Here is a 16,405-nt window from a genome sequence, read left to right on the forward strand (position 1 = left end):
TATATGATCCCACATACAGTAACACTATTTTAAAAGAAACAAAATTCAAAATGAAATTTTTAAGATTATATTAAATTTGCATGTTTTTTACTTCAGGATTCATAAAAAAGCCATTTCACAACTGTAAAGTCTACAATGAAATGCAAACATATAAATCAAAATTTCTCAGTTTAAAAGATTTAATCATTACGTTATGTAAAACCTATATGAAATAAGTTCATCTTTGAAATCATTCTCTTAGATCTGCCTGGCTTTCTAGTAACCATCCAGCTGTGCCAAAAACAGCACAAGAAGTAAATACGCTGCAGACTGACAGACATCTATCAAAACAAAATCTTAACAGAGCAACAACTCCAAAGCCTCACGTGCCACTGCATGCCTCTCCACGGCATAACTGCTCAGAACCACAGATTCTACAGACATCTATTTTCAATTGCTACATGTTTCTACTTATTACATCATATGCTATCATGGAACTGTTTTAACTGCTTTTCATTTTATTTCATTAAATGTCACAATAAACAAGCAGTGATAAGGAAGGATAGAACCAGAACTTTAAAATAAATTAATACATAGTAACAAAATATGCTGAATTAGTTTTATGACTATGTCATTCAAAACAAGAAAAATCTTGCCCAAACCAAGTTGAATTAGTTTATTAGAAACCCAACCTTGAAGATACTCAGTGAAAGCAATCCTCAGATACCATTTAGAAATGTACTTTGTTACAAACTATGAAAGACGCTGTAGAACTGTGGGTTAAGAGGTGTGGGCTGGTTCAATTAGATGATTTTTTTATTATTTTTTTTTTACAACAGAAATAACTCTCTAATTTAAACTGACATGAAGACACTTATTTGAATTAATTAGCTCTATTTCCAAACCTTAATGGAATACTTTCATCTATTTTTATCTATCGCTAGAGCAGCTTTGGTGCTTAGGTTGCACTGTTCTGCACTCAAGAAAAAGACTCACTAGAAGTCTCTGTAATTTTCTTGGGTATTTTCCATTGTGAATTATCCATTATATAGTTTTCTAGGTATGCAAGTTTTTCTGCCAAAACCATAATTTCATAAATAAAAAATACATACATAAAAATCTTTTACACAGTATCTTTGCGGGTGAAGAAGTTTGACTACTCAGAAGAGAAAATGTGCTTCTCTTATTTCTCATTAACTTGAAACACAGCATAGTCCTTCGCCTTGACAATTTCAAAGTAACAATACCTGATCCATTCCTAGCTTAGTTAAGTAGATGGCACTTTTTTGACAGTTTACATCTTCACATACTGGTAACAAATGTTCACTTCGTCCATCACCATCTGCCAAAGAGAACAGAAAAAGTCCACTTGTATTTGTGAGCTCAGAAACTCTGCATGCAACAGATGATCAGCTGGGAATTATTTATTCTTTTTAAAGGTGAAAAATCAGACCAAGATAGAATGGAGAATTTAAAAAATCCTTAGCCATTGCAATCATCTAATTTGGGTTCTTTGTTTGAAGGTCATCTTTGCTCATGTATTTTCATATTGACCCATAGCAGAGAGGAAGTTTCAGATTTTATTTCTGATGTTAAATAAGATACTTAGAAGAACAAATACTTAGTAATTTTCCCAGCCCCTCTGGGGAAGATTATGTTTTCTATAGATCTACCACCTCAAACCCACTGTACAAACTAATAGTTTTTCAACTCATTTTCAACTCCTGCACTGTCAGAAAGACTAAGCCTCTGGAGTCCACATGTAATACATTAATTTATATTAACAGGTAAAAACAACAACAGAGGGAAGTTGTCCAACAGAATGGCTACTAAGTTCCAGGCCTTCAGAATTAGGCAAATCTGAGTAAACTACAGATCTTTAGGAATGTTCTTCTGGCACATTCATTTCCAGTAACTTCAGTAGAATGATAACCTTTTGCATGTTTAAAAAAGCAACATATAGTTGCCTCTAGAATTCTGACACAGTGCATAATAACAAGCAGATTGATTTCCCATTCTCTGATCCAGGAGAAATTCCTATGTTCACATTATATGATTTTGACCTTGCAGTCTTTCCTCGCATATTCCTCATATGGGCTGAGTAGTAAGAACAGTGAACAGCTGATTGTAAGCAGCCAGAGAGAAATCAGAATTGCTGCTTTAAAGATTAGCACTGCAAGTCCCAACTGCAAACAAATATGTCAAATGTGACTTGTTAAAGAGATGCTATACTCCAGCCCAGAGAAAAATATAGACAATCTGCTTTTCCAGGCTATAAAGATGTAATAAGAAAAACCAACAAGCAACAACCGTAATACAAAAAAACCCCACTGTAATAGAAAAGTCAGCTTTCCAAATCACCCCGTATCCGTTACAAAGTTTTGAACATCACAGTATTAATATTTTAATTGGATTTTGTACAGTTGCTTGACAAACTCTCCTTAGTTGATTACGTAAAAACTAGATCACCCTTAGAAGTTAACATATCCCTAATTATTTCCAAATATACCACTGACCACAACCTAAATATTTTGTCATGCTTTACCTATACCATAATTACTGCTTTCTCAGCATGCAAATTACATTTCTATCAAGTGGAACCATTTTTTAGTATATACATCTAAGTACAGTTAAGCTTTGTAGGTCTCTCTCTAATTATGTAAGGAAGCTGAGAGCTGGAAAACAGGGCTATAAACGGGGAGGAAGAGTGAAGAAAATATCAAACATCCCCAAGTACCTCCAAGTGATAAAGCCAAACTGTCACCTTCTCTAGTTCTCTACTTACCATCTGCCTCTCAAATTATTCTACCTCACAGTAAAGCCCCTCCCAAATTTTAACGGCAGCACAAACAATTAAGAATAATAGGTAGCAGGAATTCAGTACGTCAGCATCCAAAGAGTGGAAAGTAAATTACCTGTGACCGGAGAAATTAACATAACGAGCAGTGAATTTGACAGGTCTTAAATCAGTACCAACTTATAAAGCTGGTTTGTTCTCCTTCTGCATCATTCAAATAGAATAACTGAAACTAGTCACTTGCTTTAGTTTTTGCTTACATGAACTAGGATAAAATACTACACAGACAGCAGGCTCTTTTAGAACTTAAAATGGGATAAACTCTAATTTGCAGGTTATCAACTACAGAAACACTGAAACCTTTACTAGGGAAGATGTAAGTTGCAGAGATGCTTGGTAAAGATGCATGTGCTTGGTGAAACATTACTTTGAATTAAGCCAATCATCTAATCACACTTCTACAGAAGTTTCAGCCTGAAGTAATATTAGGCTGTTTTCATTAACTCATGAGGACAAAGAATTTTAAGATATCAACTCGTCTTGCTCTTGGTTAGTTACAAAGGCACAAAGACAGTCTCATTTTAAGTTATGCTGTGAAGCAGAGGAGAATATAAAATGTTTGATTCTACTTAAATCACAAACATTTACCTTCAGTTGGTGACTGATAATCTTGGTTAATTAGAGTTCAGTAATACCGCAGTGTACTTGCAAGAGCAACCTATGTACATCTCAAGTATAAATCTTAAACCAAACTTTACGTTATTGTAAACTTCTAATTCCTTAAGACAATTAACAGTTTTCAATTAATATATTTTTCTAGAGCCATTTTACATTGCTCTACACAACTACTGCTTTATAGTAAAGCTTTTTTATTTTTTCCCCCTCAAGTGATAAAGCTTGTGAGGCTCAATTAAAGGATGCTGAACAGTCTAAAACCACTTCCTTTCTTTCCTCCCTCCTCTGAAACACACAGTCCCATCAGCTGGCATAGCTCTAGAACTGCTTACTGTGTAACCAGGTAAAAACTAGTACCAGCAAATGGAAGAAAACAGATATATAGCAACAGGGAAAACAAATTATAAGGTTGGACCACATAAATTTTTACCTGGAAGTGCTTAGTATGTTGAAGATTAAATTCACAGTTAAGAGACAAAAAAATCACCAGCTTCAAAGGCAGATACCAGAAAGGAGAACCTAAATAAAGCACCTCTATTGAAAGTTCTTCAAGTGGCTCCTAACCATATAGTCTTTAAAGTATTTCCTATTCACTTCAAACATTTAAAGAACGAACAGTGCTTTTGATGTGGTACCTGTTGTATGTGGAAATGACTTCAATAATTTGCTTATTTGTCATATTGAGTGATTAAAGTATGGCTACATAAATTTTATTTGCTATATAACTAACACACAAAAATATCATTTTTTTAATTTGGACTTCTTATATTTTTTGTACATATTTATTCGTATTATTTGGACATTATTCAAGATAAATGTTTTAAATGCTGTGAATGAGAATTGTACCCATTATTTCTAACCTCCTTAATGACTAGGAAGAAAACAGCATAAGAAAGCTGGGACAACTAAAACATCTAACTTCGCAACAAACACTGGCAACATTTAGAGCACACGAGTAGTTAATGAATCTTCCTCACTGAAGAACTTCACTACCATTAATATCTTGCATCCAAAAATAAAACAAAAGAGGCTAGGTACATATTCATGCTGCAGAGCTGGCAGTACAGATCTTAAACTTCAAAGGCAGCAAGTCAAGCACAAGCAGTGAGAATGTAGCTGGAAATAGGATATCAACGAAACAAGAATATCTTCTGAGTTGTAGCAGAATAGTTTAAGAAATTAACAATTAGTTAAATACTGTATTATAGAGTAGTAGCAATCAAGAGACAGAAAGCCCAGCGTTCATGTCTGTCATACTAATTTTGCATTTCTTCTCTAGTTCTTATTTCTAACGCATATCTTATACAGTATACACATCTTTCCATTACTATTGAGATTATTTGATCAGAAGTAATTTTCTGAAGAAAAATTATATTGTTGAAAAAGATTAGGTTTTCCTAATCATTTACAGCAGTTATTTTGGATAAAAAAAACAAAGGATAAAACCCACCCAAAGTATTGGTGAATATTGTATTTAAATGCAGTTTTTGCCTCAGTCTTTGTTAAATAAGCCCAACAACAAACTCCTCCCTAAAAACCAGCCCTAAGCACAAGTCTAAAGCAGAATGTTTCATTATCCAGTGTTATATGTCTATTTTGCATTGTCCCAGTCTGTAGTAACTCGAAATTCAACGTGTCCCGTATTTCTGAAGCCTTTCCAAAGGCACTGTGTGAAACTAACAAACGCATACAGCAGACTTTCCAGTTCTGAAAGAAAATAAATTGATTCTTGTGTCATTCCCACCTTGAAGCACCAGCTAAAATGCCAAGTTTTGGCATAACCCTACAGACCTTGAAGACCACACAAAAATACCCCAGGAGCCGCTCACAGAACAGCTCAATCTCACTGTAATAATAACCTAACCTTGGACACACAGTGCTATCTCTTCTCATCTTCATGCTTGGTTTAACTCTTAATTTAAATAAACATACTTCAACTTTCAAAGGTAATCTTGAATTTAAATTCCTCCACAAAGGAGGAGGAAGCCAGAAACAGAAAAGGAGCATCATTAGCACACTTGCTGCAGCTTGATCAGGTTTTCACAGGTGAAAAGAATGTGTGTGAAGCTCTGCTGTATTTACTAATGAGCATGACATTGGTGACAATGACTGGATGAGCTCATTAGATAAAATGAAGTTACACAAGTTTCAGCTTAAAAAAAAAACAAACAAAACAAAACACCACCACCAACAAAAAGCAAAATAACACCTTATATAACATTACTCAATAATGTACTGTAATCTACAGTTAGCTAAACCTGATATCCACGTAGCATATCCTACTATTTTTCAATCAATACGACCATTTTCAAAATTCTTTCTAGGAACCTGCAAGTAAACTTTACTTTAGTCACCACCAGAGCAATGTTCACTTCTGCCTCATTTAGGAAGATCTTGACTGCTTATTCTCACATTTTATGAACACAGTACATTTCCAAACTAGCTCAGGTACAAGGGTACATAAAACTGAACGCAGTTTCAGTTCACACTTGTACGATAAGTTTTCCTAGTTACATAAGAGATTTACTAATGTTTAAACACAAGTATGTATTCTCTTGGTAACTGTGCAAACAATTTCTGTATGGCCTAGTAGCTCATAAGATTTACACTTCATCTTGCAAGTGAAACGCCTTCGTTGGTCAAACAGACCATATACACATAGTTCATAAGATGTACAGAACGTAGTACAGAAATACTGTAAGAGCAATATGTAGTAGAATGGAACAGATATACACCTACTAACCACGAGAAATAGATGTTACAATCAGTCATGACATTTATTTGTAGAGATTGAAGAGAATCTTTACTCAGGTCTCAAGGTCTACTAGTCTACCTTTGGGCAACCGCATGGATTTTAAACTATTTCAGTTTAAGTTGGTGGAAATCTCTAAGTTACCCTTACTTGTAATTTCAGTGCACTTCATAGCACTGGATGTGGTTAATATACTCGAGACTTCTAACGTCCAATATAATTGACTTTGATATTCAAGCCAACTTTATTTTGCTTCAAAGCTCATTATCTTAAGTTTATCTTCTGAAGTAATAAAATGACTGGAATTCTTTTGTCACTATATTCCTTTAGGCATTCAAATAGATGGTCATGACAGAGATAATTATCATAAATTACTAAGATAATTACACATTATTAAAATACTCAATGTCAGCTGCTTTTAGAAAATATGAATCACAACTTCAAAAAACAGGTGCTAGGAACTCTAAAGGATGATTCAAAGTTCTGTGAACACTAAAAAATATCTTAATAACACCATTCTTCATGTTAAAATTCTGATTTTAGGTTTGTCTATATCCTTCCATATTAAGATCTCCATAGAAAGAAAAATATTTAAGCAGAACATAAGTAAACTGCACAAAAAGACTTCCACACATTCAAAAATACAATAAATCCAAACCGGAAAGGAAAATGAGTTAAAATATGATATGAGATTAAAAACAAGATGTCCTGCACACTAAACAGCAATTAGTGTTGAAATCCCTATTGTAGTTTGTGCTGCAATCTACTCATTCCAAGTGTCTCACAATGTACAACTGACTATGACTTAGACTGCCTGGAATTATCTCATCACACACATTTAAAAAGCACGTGGTACCAAACTCTCACTTGCTAACAAATGGTTGCAGCACGGGGGGGTGGTTTACACCATTTAAGGAAATGCACCCATATGACTACATTTTGGTTACGGAGATTTTGTTCTATTAACCACGAATATTGTGAAATAAAACTACAATGCTGAGTTGTTCAACAAGGAATGAAGACAGAGACAGCATGCATACTGCCCCTATAATTTTATTATTGCAAAGAAGGCAAACTAATTCTTAATGCACAAGCCCGTTTTACAAAAAATAGTATTATGCAACACTTATTTTTTTCATCCCCCAAAATACGTCATCATTTCTAGCAAAATGTGAAAGAACACATCACAAGTTGGGAAACATTTTTTCCCCCAGAAACGAGCACTGCTTTGGAGCTACATTTGTAACTATGTGGACAAAAATTATGTATGGTATCCAAGTCAAGGTGAGGAAAAACCATGACTTTTTGGATTGGAGTTTATGGTCTGGAAGTTGACGGTGCACAAACACCAACAGCAATTAACGTGAGATGCTTCTGTGTACCACTGTTTCAGATGAACTAAAGCACGTCTATTACAAAACCAACTTCCTTATCTAAGGTGCCTCAGTATTCTTTAAAACATATTTTCACCTACACTTATCACAGTAATTATAGTTTTCCTCAGCTGCAGAGTATTTCAAAACACATAAGTACTGTCTTCCTGCATCTTAATCTTACAGGGTCCTTTTATCGGCTAAAGGAACACAGTGCTCAAAGGACAAGTACTTTGTAAAGATGTCATTTAGCAAAATGCATCATTTTGTTTGATATGTAACTTGACATTCTGAAGGAAAAACATAAGGACATTTATATTCTAAACAAAAGTTGAGATACAAAAGTAAAAGCGGGAGAATTGTAATGCAACTCCACAGGCATAAAATCAGCACAATTAAGGTAATATTGGCTGGAGGACAATCAAAGTCTGCGATAAACTAAAGATCTCTCAACAAGAAGTGTTTTGTATGGTGCAATTTAAGGAAAAACAAAGGTTAGGCTCTGTTATAGTGCTTAAATAAAAGGAGCAGGCAGTAACAAGCTATCATCATCTGTGAGGAAAATGACAATTACTACCATCTAACATTCAAGAAAGACACATGAAAAACTTGGTTACTTGGTAAGCAGAAAAACAGAGAAAGCTGTTTTATAATTACTAGTTGGATGATTAGATTCTAAAAACAAGAAAAAATTGATTTAAGTCTTTGAAAGACTTCAGTAGAACTTTAATAATCCCAATCTGTGCTTTGTCAAAAAGCAAGTTCACATAATATGATTTCAGAAGTTAGAGAAGACCACAAAGACAACTGAGCAGCAACTAAAAAAAAAAAAAAGCAAATAAAAAGCTGGCTAAATGCAACCCTGAGAAAGTTTGAGATGCATTTATTATGGTATTTATTCATAAGGACACTATCAACAATATAATCTAGTTACTTTTTGGAAAGATCTTCACAATTAAACAGCAATTTTTCCCTATCTCCGCACCAAACCAAGCAAAAATCAATGACCAAGGAATGAAACCTTTCAATTCTTCTGTCAGATATCAGAAAGGATGATTTATCAATCTCCACTGAACCAACCATAGGTCAATAGCAGTTATAAAATTAGTTCACGATAAAAATGAATGATTAGACTGTATCAACAGCATAATGTTCTATGCTAATTGCTTTTGGGTCATTCTCTTTAAGACACTTCATTAATCTTCAGTGCACCAAGAAAATAACAGGTTTGTGTGTCCAGATACGGTTCACATTCATTTCATTGCTCGAAAAAAATTGGTCTAGTTTTCAGAATGCTTCACTAAAATCCTTACACTTCTTAAACAAATCATTTTTTCTCCAAAATTTCAAATACAATTATGAAAACAATTTTTAATTGTAGTTACTTAACAGAATTCCAACATTTTTATTTCCTTTAAAATGAGTACAAGCATATTGTATAAAAAGCCTCTGCTAGCACACAGACAACAGCAACGGAGGATTAATCATTTTTGCTATAGCAACCACTGCACTGCAATTACCATAGTGACATGAGAAGAATAGAAAAAGTAATAATGAATGAAGAGCACTTACTTGTTGGAGTAACGTGCCTGCCAAATAAGTGCAGAATTCTCTACTGCCCAGCTCTATTCGCCTTAACCAACTGCAATACCATTTGTAATAGAGATGTCACAAAGCATTCTTGATTTATTTTAAAAAGGCCAACACAACTTTGTTGATCGTTCACTGTTCTTTGATCAGATTAATACACAAACCACTGCTGTGACATAACAGGGGGTGCTACTTATTTGAGAGGTTTTGATTTAGACAAGCTGTGGTCCACTACATTAAAATACATTCACACACCTACATTTGTCAATTTTTTAAATGAAAATGTTAAAGTGAGTATATATAGCATATATTTATAAATAAGTATATGTGGGAGTGTAGTAGACCTTAGACACATGCAAATATACATTTTTTTCATGGAAAAAAATGAAATTCAGTATCTGAGTGCTTTAGAAATATTTTGTGCTAAGGTTGGACAAACATCTAATTGTTATTTTTTTCAGCTCCATTTATCAAAATAATATCTATTGCTCAACTTGCTTTCTTAATTTAAAAAAGCAAAGTTTATCCCAAATCAGCCACTAGTCAAGACCTTACTCAAATACATCTCCTTTTATTTATTTTCTGCCATTTCTTCTTCAAATAATGGATTCAAACTTACAGCTGCAAAGGAAAGATCAAATGAAAATTTTGGAAGCAGACAATGTCAGACAAGCTCACCCTTTTAACAAAACACTTTGTTAAGATGTATATGTGATCAGTAAATCACAATCCTGGGGCTGCAGAAGTACAACAGTGCACAAACAGGAAAATCGGAATTAAAGCTAAAGCAGGCAGCTCAAATGAAACAGTACTCCCAAGCTCATGCCTGGACTGGATGTAGCTCTACAGTCTGATGTGCACACAGTTAAGTAAGAAGTGGCCAAACAATTGAAAGTGCAGAGAAGTAATTCTTTGAGACGTCTGTGGAACAGTGAGCCCTGTAGATAAGCAATGAGATGCAGAAAACATGGAGAAAAGGGAAGAAGAGGCAGGCAATGCAGAAAGCAATATGGAATGAGAATGTAACAGTCTTAATAGTGAACACAGTGTGCGCAGGGTGTGAGAGCAATGGTGGGTTCTGCTTAGCCCATCATACACATTGACAAAACCTACTTAGGTAAAAAGTAGTGCAACCTTTTAAGTTTACATTTTCTCATTCTGCTATTCTGATTTGTTAGCCAGTGAAACTTTTTTCAGGTGCTATTACAGAGCCCCGAAATACAATTTAAAATTGCAAACCATCATAACCATCATAACTAAACTTCCTTTTGATTTATGGCAATTGTTTTCTCATCACTTTTGAAACAAAACTGAAAAAAGATGATGTTCAAGTCTGATAAACTATTCATAATAAGGCGTTTCCTTTAACTTCAGCTCACTACACCCAGACCTTGGGCAATAAATGCCTGCTTTTTGAAGCACCTCGAAATGTGCAGACATAGCCAAGTGGGTAACTGCAGTTAGGTACAGGCATTTAGGTTTAGGTAGAATTTTTGGGGAGGTGGTAGGGATATTATTCAAATTCTATCAGACTGCTCTTCGTAGAAAGGCATGGAATTTAATGTCTATATCTTCATTACTTATACACACTATTTTAGTACTTCAGAATTCTCTACAAATTTCTTCAATAAGAAAATGATTATTTGTTGTTTTAGAGAAATTCTGGGGAGATGAATTTTAAAAAAACTGATGCATTATTCAATTTCCTACCAACTGTTACAACAGAAGGATGAATTCAACTGTGATTTAAGTCACAGTAGTTCTCAAGCAGTAATTTCTAAATCATAGTTGTATGTATTTTTTTAACTGTCAGAATAATCTTTGTTCCTTGATCAAAATACACATGCACACACTTACAGCACTCCTTTTCCTCAAGAAAATTAAAGCATGCATCAGCAGCACCTTGACATGGGAAGATTCATGCAACCTTAATGCCTGATTCAAACACAATCCTTAGAAAGTGCACGCACATCAATGACGGAAATGAGGAAACACAAATCTCTTTGTACCTATTTTCATTCGTCAAAATGTTTCCAGCTGGGATACAGCCATTCACAATCCATATTAAGGTTCTGTCAAGTTTATTCCTTCAGACATAATTACAGGTGACAATTTTTCCTTATCTTCTACATACAGAGATTCAAACTTCTTAAACAAATTATTCTCTGAAGCCAAGAGGGCAATCTAAAACCTCTTACAACCAACCCTTACTTGAAAGTCCACAAAGCATTTAGCAAAAAAAAAAAAAAAAAAAAAAAAAAAAATCCCCCCAAATCCCTCAAAAACCCCACTAAGTCCCCCAAACTTTCTTCCATCCTTTTCTCTCAAAGACTGTATAAAGCTGACTTAGAAGCCACGTTTTTCCTATGCAGTTTCAATTAAAAAGACCTCTTTATCTCAAAACAAAGACAACAGATACCTGCATTGTTTTTCCCATAAAATTTTCAGTTTCTGCAGCTGAACAGAATATGACAGAGTCATTTTTCAACACAGAGGACAAAGAACGGGACAAATTCATTTTTCTGTATCTGTGTATATACTGCCAGTTTAGAATGTCTTCTAAATTTCAGTTATCCTTTAAGCGCTCCATAAACATAGGAGACCTTGCATCAGTTTTCTCTACGCTTCATTTTCACACACTAATTATAAGTGACTGAAAGACATACCTGTGCTCAGCCATGAAAAGCTCTAGAAAAAAAAGAGAGCGTAGAAGTGACCTACAAATGACCCAAGGCTAATCCTTCAAAAAAAAAAAAAAAAAGCATGTCTCCTCTAATGATTTTGAGAACATCAGCTCATACCAGCCAAGAAATGCACTGATGTCTAATGAACAGCATTTCTAAAAGTTTCATGAAAAACCTGTGTAGCAAGAGATCCGGCCAAATATGTTCCACCTTTGAAGAGATGGTGGAAAAAAGAAACAACATCAGAAGTTTCCCCTTTCACACTGGATGGATTTGTGTGACGTGAATTCATCTGCAAAGATAAAGATGGTAATGCGAATGCTGAGGAAGACATGCTGCAGGATGTGGGTGGGTGAGAGTTCTCTATTGCAGCTGAAATTATTGAGATCTCCCAGAATAACCAGGTCCAAAAAAGTCAGCATCTCCTTCCATAGATGATACGGATTATTACCTACCTTTGTTCTCTCTGCCAGACTCACTGTCCCTCTGCATTTATTTCTGCGTGTTTCTCAAGTCCTCACACGCCTTCTCCCTCACTATATTTTTACTAGAAATTTTGTTCTCCTGTTGTCTCATGTTGTTGCTCCAGCTGTAAGTTCGATGACAATTGGCTGAGCAGAACATTCTACAAATTGTGATGGAGCTCCAAACCAATGGCAGCTCCCTGCTGCTGCACACCGGCCATCTTCCACAGCCCTGGCTGCACCAAACCCAGACAGCGCACTGCACTGTTCTGTCAGCGTGCACCACTTCACTCCATTCTTTAAAATCATAGTTTTGAACTCTGACCAGTTATACTCCTCTTTGCAAAGATGCCTCAGGATTTTTTAAGATCTCATTATGGTAAATTTCTATGTAAACATTTGGACTTATTAGCTACCCAACGCAGAGATGAATATATCCTACATAAAGATTGCCTTACACAGTGTCATAAAAAAAATATCCACTATATACTAAACATGTATTAAAACATTTATCAGAACATGAACTTGAAAAATAGTTACAAAAAATTCAACGTATTTACAAGTACTTTGAATTGCAAAAGATGTAGTATTTATACTTAAGTGCTTGTATTTGTAGATAAACAATAAAAGATTTCACAAAACATGGTAAGAATTTCACAGAAGAACCTAAAGCACTGCTAAAGTTTTACCTTTACTTACTAGTGATATGTAAACTCATTCACAGCTGCTGTAGAAAGGACTAAGAAATGCTAACCAGCAGAAATGTTTTCCAGATGAATGTCAGGAAACAGGGTTTTTTTTTTTTGGAAATTTTCTAGAATTTTTCTGAATACTTGGAAGTAGGAGCAGAGAGAAAGAACTGGAAACTTAGGCTAATGCAGTCTGACTTTGAATTTAAAAAATGGTCATTCTTTATTCTCAATATTTAAGTCAAAATGATCCAACAAAGTTAACACTGGACTATGTTTAAAGATAGGCTCAGTCTCACAATGAGATATATAGGGAATTAATTCATTCTTTAAAAAAAAAATGGATATTCAGTAATATCAGCAGAATTAGTCCTGAACTATTTTCTCTTGGGTCACAATTATTTTAGTTTAGAGCACACACAAAAGTAATATTTTTTGAATTACAAAATAAACATTTCCTGCTGTCTGCAACAGAACGCACACATTGAAAGGCCATAATGGACTGTAGGCAGTTTTGCCTGGTTCAGGTAAAACAAACACAATAAAACCACAAAATCACAAAAATAAGATAACTGGTAATAACTGGTTTGATATTTGTATATTGTGCATGAAACACACAGTACACATTCACAAGTGTGCCCTCAGAAAATAAGTATGCATGACACAGAATGCACCAAAATAGCTGAAGTCAAATTTAGTTGTGTTTATTCATAAATTACTCCCAGAATTTTCAGGATCTACAGTCACACATCTTAAAAAAAAAAACAAACAAACAAACAAAAAAAAACCAGAAAATAACTTTAGAATTAAACATACTTTAAACAGCTTCATTCTTTGATGTAGAACAGCTAACTATATTGTGAAAAAGAAACACTTGGAATATGAGTAGTTTTTAAAAAATAACACTCACCAAAATCTGCAAATACAGACTGTCCAACAACCACTGCACCACTAGGCTTTGCTTTACTTTTTTCAGGTTTAGAGAAGTTCCCATCCTATCAAACAAGACGAAGGAGAAAGTGAATTGCAGATCAAGTGACAAAGCTTCATTTTTGAACAAAAAACAAACAAACATGCAAAAAAAGAATAGTTTATATAGATAAGAAACATCGTAGCTACAGAAAAAATGCACTGTTTGGAAAAGGAGATTTTTTTCAGTTCTAATCCTTCAAGGAATCCCATGGAAATCCAATAGTAACACTGCTTGTATAAAATACAAGTATTAGATTTTAAGAATTAAAAGATCTAAAAATAAAAGTAATCCACTGCTTTAAAAATGTTTCTCAGTACAGCTTTCATTACTTATGCCAAAGTCAGTATTTGGATAATTTCTGGCAGATGAGCTTTTCATAGTTCCACGTCAGCAGCGGGCTGAAGATGGCCGTGTTGACACGTGACGGCACCACATTCCCAATTTTACACTGATTCACTGTGATACAATGGATACGTTTTCAGGTACATATGGCCTCAAAAGATTCACTCCTTAGACAATAAGCAACACAGTAAGCATTTTCTGTAATAACAAAAGATATTTTTTTGATGCATAGATGCTGATATTGCTGTCAATAGTCCTTTTCGAGAACATACTTAGCATAAGGGATGCACCCAGTTTCAAATCAATTAATGTTATTTGTTGTCGTTAACAACGGAGTACATAAAAATAAATAAATAATTACTTGATCTGTTCCTGCCCAACCTTGAATTACATTGGTGATATCTGGTTAATGTAGGACTTGCAATTTTTCCAGTTGCAACCTGTGTACGTATTCTAATGGTTACAAGTGAGATTCTGAACCTCTGTCCCACAAAATCTCACCCATAATCTGGTCACAGTTCTAAGAAAGCTTGCTTATAGAGATTAAATCTTTGAGACAACAAGAACAAAAAAATCTGATCGGCCACTTCATCAGAAAGCACTGTGCTAAGTGCTAGTAACTTCCTACAACAGCTGATGACACAGCAGGGCTCCTGCTGAGCGTCTGAAAGTAGTCTGCTTTCCTTTGTAGTCCTATTGAAAAACCCACAGAGAAACTTGTGCTGAGTAAAAGATCTTGAGTGATTTGTTCCTCAAACCAGGAACATCAGACAGCCTTTTACGGTTTTGTTTGATGCTTCTGCATTTGAGTATCATGGTTACTTCAGTCTTCTCTCTTACCTTATTTATCCAAGTCTCAAACTGAATGTCAGGATTTGAGGTAGTAAGGAATAAGTCTGAGAATAAAAACAAGAGAAATAAAATATTTCACATTAACTGAAGAACATTTCTTAAGAATAAAGATAGAGACAGGTTTCAAACAAAGTAGTATGCATCACTGCATTTTTAGTAAGTCAGAATTAAAATAAAAACCCATCATCTTTTTATTTTGGATCCATTAAGTTAAGCAATATCTACACTCTTGACAGCAGAAGAAAAAAAGATGTTTCAGGCTTCACATACACTTAAATTCTCTTAAATATTACAACAGTGTGAAAGAGTGCTTTAGAGGATTTATCTGATCATGTCTGCTTAAAGTAGAACTCATTCAAGAGAAGGGAAACAAAGAGGTGTATTAAAGATGTCAAAAGAAAAAAAAGGATGAAGTGTAGCATACAATTGATTTTAAGAAAACCATCCTTTCGGTTTAAGCACTTGTTTTCTCTTCTACTGTCCTTCTTTTCTCTCCGGTTAAAAATAATACTATCAGAGATGGGAGACAATGATTACTCTGAGTAGAAAAAGATGAATTTAAAGCATTTAAAAGATAACACCATACCCTCAGGTTTTACTGAATAAGCAGGTGGACAGCTGTACAAGGAGCTTCAGATGGCACAAACAAAAAACCTCCAAACAAAACAACAACACCACCCCCCAAAAAAAATAAACACCCAAACACAAACCACCACCAAAACCCCACATGAAATAAAATGAAAGATTTTGCTTACAGGTTCCTTCTTCCCTTTCCTGTACTGTGAAAGCTGTACTGTTTAATTTTATTCTCCTCAATATGCGAAATGGCAATTTCCTTTAGAGCACTCACATAAAAAGGCTTATCATGATAATGTGCTGCATTGGAATGAATTTTATTGCTGCTTAAGCATTTCTTCAAGAGAGTCAGAAGTCATGAAAACAGTCCGAAGACAGAGAGCATTTATAAGTTCCAAATGTACATTCTGCAGCATAGGAAGTTCTGCACAAATGTGCGCAAGATCTTCTTTACAGTGAGGTGACGGAGCACTGGAACAGGCTGCCCAGGGAGGTGGTGGAGTCTCCTTCTCTGGAGATGTTCAAGACCTGCCTGGACACCTACTTGGTGCAGGAACCTGCTCTGGCAGGGGGGGTTGGACTCGATCTCTGGAGGTCCCGTCCAGTCCCTACAATTCTGTGATAACTGTGTATGTAGAAGGAGGTCTGTTCAACACTGT

The 16,405-nt window shown here is 34.9% G+C and overlaps 1 protein-coding gene across 1 annotated transcript in view; it reads right to left on the bottom strand.

The window, feature by feature from the left end:
• The window catches only part of ITFG1 (integrin alpha FG-GAP repeat containing 1), a 69,102-nt gene that overhangs the window by 31,219 nt on the left and 21,478 nt on the right, over positions 1-16,405 (bottom strand). Inside the window, exons 7-9 of the mRNA XM_042876953.1 lie at positions 15,159-15,214; positions 13,914-13,998; positions 1,227-1,321 (exon numbers count right to left, since the gene is read on the bottom strand). Of these exons, the coding sequence (XP_042732887.1) occupies positions 1,227-1,321; positions 13,914-13,998; positions 15,159-15,214 (236 nt within the window). The remainder of the gene's footprint in view (positions 1-1,226; positions 1,322-13,913; positions 13,999-15,158; positions 15,215-16,405) is intronic.

The sequence above is a fragment of the Lagopus leucura genome, unplaced genomic scaffold (genome assembly GCF_019238085.1).
Source record: "Lagopus leucura isolate 7727_CA_CO unplaced genomic scaffold, USGS_WTPT01 Super-Scaffold_100017, whole genome shotgun sequence".
Classification (NCBI taxonomy): Eukaryota; Metazoa; Chordata; class Aves; order Galliformes; family Phasianidae; genus Lagopus; species Lagopus leucura.